The sequence below is a fragment of the Anas platyrhynchos genome, chromosome 15 (assembly GCF_047663525.1).
Source record: "Anas platyrhynchos isolate ZD024472 breed Pekin duck chromosome 15, IASCAAS_PekinDuck_T2T, whole genome shotgun sequence".
Taxonomy (NCBI): Eukaryota; Metazoa; Chordata; class Aves; order Anseriformes; family Anatidae; genus Anas; species Anas platyrhynchos.
Genome location: NC_092601.1, coordinates 14,397,501 through 14,402,500, shown reverse-complemented (window position 1 = coordinate 14,402,500; position 5,000 = coordinate 14,397,501). Strand labels below are relative to the sequence as shown.

The 5,000-nt window shown below is 59.4% G+C and overlaps 1 protein-coding gene across 2 annotated transcripts in view; it reads right to left on the bottom strand.

Annotated features, from left to right (window-relative positions):
- The window catches only part of UNCX (UNC homeobox), a 4,993-nt gene extending 1,192 nt beyond the window's left edge, over positions 1-3,801 (bottom strand). Inside the window, exons 1-4 of one of the 2 annotated variants that reach the window (XM_038187126.2) lie at positions 2,993-3,129; positions 1,977-2,077; positions 1,673-1,848; positions 1-338 (exon numbers count right to left, since the gene is read on the bottom strand). The exon at positions 1-338 is cut by the window's left edge and continues 1,192 nt beyond it. In XM_038187126.2, the coding sequence (XP_038043054.1) occupies positions 1-338; positions 1,673-1,848; positions 1,977-2,043 (581 nt within the window). In that variant the 5' untranslated portion in view covers positions 2,044-2,077; positions 2,993-3,129. Of the gene's footprint in view, positions 339-1,672; positions 1,849-1,976; positions 2,078-2,992 lie in introns of both variants that reach the window. The other variant, XM_027469530.3, reaches the window with a different exon arrangement.
- Between the last annotated feature and the right edge of the window lie 1,199 nt (positions 3,802-5,000).

The following is a 5,000-nucleotide window of genomic DNA, read 5'->3' as shown; positions in this document are numbered from 1 at the left end:
GGCGGCGGGTGAGGCGGCGGGGGCTGCCCGCGGGGCTTCGCCTCCGGGGGAGCGGGCGAGAGCCCCCCCCCGCCGCCGCTGTCGCTGTCCGAGCTGGGCGTGCTGTGCAGGGAGAGGCCGCTGGGCGAGTGGAGGTGGCGGCTTTGGCTTTTGAGGAGTTTTTTCTCGTGCTTGCGTTTCTTTTTCTCCATCTTCTCCAGCTCCTTGCGGGCGATCTCCTCGGGGTCCATGGGCTCCCCGCTGCACGTCGTGGGGTGCGAGTTGTGAGCCGGCCGCCCCGGGCCCTTCTTGGTGTTTTCTTTCTTTCTCCATTTGGCCCGGCGGTTTTGGAACCAGACCTACACACCGAACAACGAGAAGCAGTTAACACCCAGCGCACCGGGCCCCCCGCGGTGGCCAGGGCGGCGGGGAGCGAGCAGCACAGCTCAGGCCTCCCCCGTCCCCCCCCGTCGAGGTGCCGGCAGCCCCCATCTGTAGGGCCCGGGGGAGCAGCAAGAGAGATCCACGGCTCTTTGAGGGGGTAGAAAGAAGGGGTTGGGGGTGCACACACACGCACACACACGCTGCGCCTTGCTAGCACCGATGGAGGGGACGGGGGAACGTCTGTTCTTCCCCCTCCCCAGCTCTTCCCGGCGGCCCAGGGGTGCAGAAACACCGGGGCCGGGCCCGATCCCTTCGCAGCAGCTCGCAAAAAGCCATAAAACACAGCACAATAAGCGGGTGAGAGGCCGAGGGGGGGCTCTCAGCGCCCGGACCTCCTGCCCATCCCGGGGAGCGGAGCAGAGGGAACAGGGCGATGTGGGATGAGGCCCTAAATTAATGCTATTTTTCTAACTTATGAGAAAATCAAATAAAACCCTCCGCTGGCAGCACGGGGCCCCGAGCACAGCCCCAGCCCCGGCGCTTCCACGACCCCAGCCCGGCTCCTTCGCCCCGGGAGGGCCGTAGGGGGACGAGGGCGAGCCGTGCCGGGACGAGCCGTGCTTTTTTAGGGAGCAGCGCCCGGGCATCGCACCGCAAACGAAGCCACTTCGGGCACCGCGCAAACGGCGCCGGCTCAGCCCTGGGGGGGGGCGGCCCCGAGGGTGCGAACCGCGCGTGTCCCCGTCCCCCCCCCCGCATGGCCACGCAGCCCCCGGCCCCATCCGCACCCCGCTCCCCCGGCCGGAGCAGCCACCGCGACCTACAGCAGCAAGAGGAGACGCGGTCCCGCATCCCCCGCCTCGATCCCTATTTAATTTAATTTTTATTATTTTTAAGCGCAGAGATGGAGCCCCCCGTACGCCCGAGCAGTCCGTTCAGCTGAAGTTGAGCAAGTCCCGCAGCTCTCACCGCTCCTAGGAGCCGCCTCGCCGTTTTCCAGCGTACCCCGGCCCGTGATTAAGTCTCCGATTTGCATGCTAATTTTTCACCCTCGGCTCGTTTAGGAAAAAATATTTACAGGGGAAAAATAAAAATAGTTAGGGAACCTACGCTGCAATATCACGCTTTGTGGCCCGTCTGCAAGCCTGCTTTTTTTTTTTTAATATAATAATAATAATAGAAATAAACCGGCGGCGACCGAGCGAGGGCAGGGAACAAAAGGGGAGCCCCGGCAGAAGCAGGGCTGGGGCTCCCGGAGGAACATCTCGGCCCAGGGAGACGGGAGGGGAGGAGGTTTGGGGTTTTTTACCTGCACTCTGGACTCCACCAAGTCCAGCCTGAGAGCCAGAGCCTCTCGCATAAACACGTCCGGGTAATGGCTCTCATTAAACGCCTTTTCCAGCTCCTCGAGCTGCCAGCCAGTAAAATTGGTGCGGGTTCGTCTTCTTTTACAGCCAGGACTTTCTTTGTCCGGGTCACCCGAGTCTGAAAAGGCAGAAATACCCTCAGCTCCCTGGAAGACGGGCCTTCTCCCCCCTCCCTGCCATTTACAGGAGCCTTTAACTTTCGTGCTCGGCAACGTTGGTAGAAAAAAGCGGGATTATAACACACACCTGCGCTAAAAACGGGCAGGAACCCGATCTGCCCTCGCCTCCTCCGAAAATGTACTTTACTGAACATTTATTCCTGAAGGAAGCTCGCCACAGGCACCCAGCTGGCAGAGAGAGAGAGAGAAGTTCCGATAGAGGCTCCAGCCACCAAAGGTTGAATTAAAAATAAAAATAAAATAAAAATTAAAGCCCCCCCCCCCTTTCCCTTCCCCGGCCACCCCAGACGGCCTCCGGTCCCACGCGGGCCTCCCGGGGCTGGGCGGCCTCCATCCTCCCGAAGCCTCCGGGCCTCCAGCAGCCTCCGGCCTCCCCCAGTAGCCTCCGGGCCTCCCGCAGCTTCCACCGGCCTCCGGCCCCCCCGAGGACCGGCATTTACCGGGCCGGGATTCACGGCCCGAGCTGCCCCTCCCGTTATCTGCCGGGTGGGGAAATTATCGAGATCGTAATACCGGATTTTTTATTTTTATTTTTTATTATTATTATCGTATTTTTAGCGGAGGGAGGATGTTCCAGGCTCGATAAGAGGAGGCTGGGGCGACGTTTGCAGAGCTGAACAATAGCCGTGCTGCAGGCCGGGGGAAGGCAGGGGAGCCTCTCCCGGTGGTTATAGCGCTTGGAAAATAACAACAACGACAAAAAAATCGCCGCTCTTCACTCCCCAAACTCCGGCACCCCCTCCTTTTTATTTCATTTTTATTTTTTAAATAGCGGGAAGGGCGGCCTGGCCCGAGCACCCACCGCGGAGAAGTTTGGGGGCGGCCCGGCCCCGCTATTGTTTGGGGCACACGCTGCCCGCTAGGAACGGGGGGGGGCTCCTGCTGTCCCCCAGCCCGTCCTGTCCGTCCCCTCGGGGTGGGGGGGGTGCCCGAGGGTGGCAGCACCCCCTTTCCCCCTCCAGGCACCCCGCTACCCGCACGGAGCGGGGCGCGGAGCAGGGATGGGGTCGGGGGTAGGGGAAGGGATGCGAATAGGGCCGGAGGTCGGGGCAGGGATGGGAATAGGGCCGGGGCCGCTCCTACCTGCGAGCTTGAAGGGCTGGCTGTCCCCGCTCACCCCACAGCCCGAGGGGATGAGAGGCGCCGGGTTGACCACGGAGGCGGCGCAGGAGCCGCTCAGTAATCCATCGATGGAGAAGGGCACGGAGGCGGCCGCCGACTGCAGCTGGTGGCCGGCCAGCTCGTAGACGTGGTGGTGGCCGAGCGGGTAAGGGAAGCCCACCATGCCCCCGAACTGGGCATGGGGATGCTCCAGGATGCGGCTGTCCATCATGGGGGCGGCTTTAGGGCGGCGGCGGGGGGTGCCGTCGGGGCTGGGGGTGCTGGCGGCGGGGCGGCTGGGGCCGGGGGTGCTGCTGCCGGAGAAGGAGGAGGCGGCGCGGCGAGGGGCTCATGCTGCAGGGCGCCCGGGCGCTTTAACTTTATCAACATCAGGCTCCCAATAATTAGCTCAGGCTGGGGGAATTTGGGACCAATAAGAAACGTTAATCGCTCCTGACGTCAGAGACGTGCCAGTGTGGGGAGCAAACGTTTTCCATATCGATTGCTAATTATACCTGACATCCAGCCTCAATAAACAATATCAGAGCTGTCACAACAAGACGAGGGGGGCTCGGAGACGAACTCCAGCCCGGGGAGGGCAGGGGAGGGCGAGGGGGAGACGGAGGGGAACTCACGGACCTGCCTGATACCCGGTTAAATACCAAACAGAAGAGTTGCACACACACATGCACACACACACACACATCGCCTCCCCCCCTGCAACCCACCCTCTTCCCCCTTGTCCCCTCCCCTCTCCAAATCACTAATAGATTTCCCTTTAAAACATTCACCGGCGTGTTGTGGGGATTTTTCACCAGAAATGCTCTACTCTCTGAACCTTTAAAGTGATGTTGCTCCAATTACAGAGAGACATTGAGCGGCAAATAGACTGATCCAATAATAGGAGATTCATCATCCGCTCTTTCCAGAGCTGTCACATTGAATTTAAAACTACAAGCCTTTTCATCTCCTCTCCGGCTCTATAACAGGGGAGAGGGGAGGGGGGCAGAGGGAGGGAGAGGTGGGAAGAAAAAAAAAAGGGGGGGGGGGAGAAAAAAGGAAGGGAAAGAAAAGGGAAGAGCCTTTTGCGGCGTTTAGAAGGAGATTTGAGCATATCAATCGAAATCATAATTAATGCAATCTCCTATCGATTCGGCCACGGTCCCCCCCCTTCCCCAGCAGCAACAGCAAGACTGAAACCGCGAGCGCAGACACAGCTAGGAGCAGCCTCTTCTTCCTAAAGAGGAGGCCAAAAAAAACCAAAAAAAAAAATAAGAAAATTAAAAAAAAAATGAGACCCAAATAAAGTTCCCACCCCTCCCTTGCCATCCCCTCCCTGCGCAGGAGATGCAGCCCATCACACCCACCGCGCTTCGCCCTGCCAGTGATTAACAGCCTCCAAACAGCCGCCAAATTTGTCCTAATTAAATTACGTCCCCGCCGAAGTTTTCGCCCAAATAAAATATTGATGGGCTCCCCCAGTTAATAATTCAAGGGAACGGTTCCCCAGCAAAGAGAGGGCGAGGGGAGAGCCCCAGCTTTGAGCCCTGACCCCCAGGACCCCCGGAGAAGCCCTTCCCAAAAGTGGGGGGTCCGGTGGGGGGCTGCCTCCTGCCCCCTTCCCAGCAGAGCCCCGGGAAGGTGGGGAGGGAAGGGCTGGGAAGGGACGGGGAGAGGAGCGCCGGGCCCGGCGGCGCTGGTGTTTAACAAAGAGGAGAGGGAGAGCAAGAGCCGGGCTGGAAAATCAAAAAGGGGAGCAAACTCTTTAAATCTTCCTGGGAGGTTCGTGCGGAATGAAATGCTTCGAGTCGGGGGGTGGGCGGGGGGGAGAAAAGGGGGAAAAAAATGATAAAATAGAAGGGAAAGGGAGAGAGAGAGGGAGGAAGGGGAAAGAGGGAGAGACACTTTATCTCTGGAAAACATACAAATAGATTTTCCAGTTATAAAATATCCAGTCAAGATGATGCATTCCACAGTGCTTGTTCGTGTG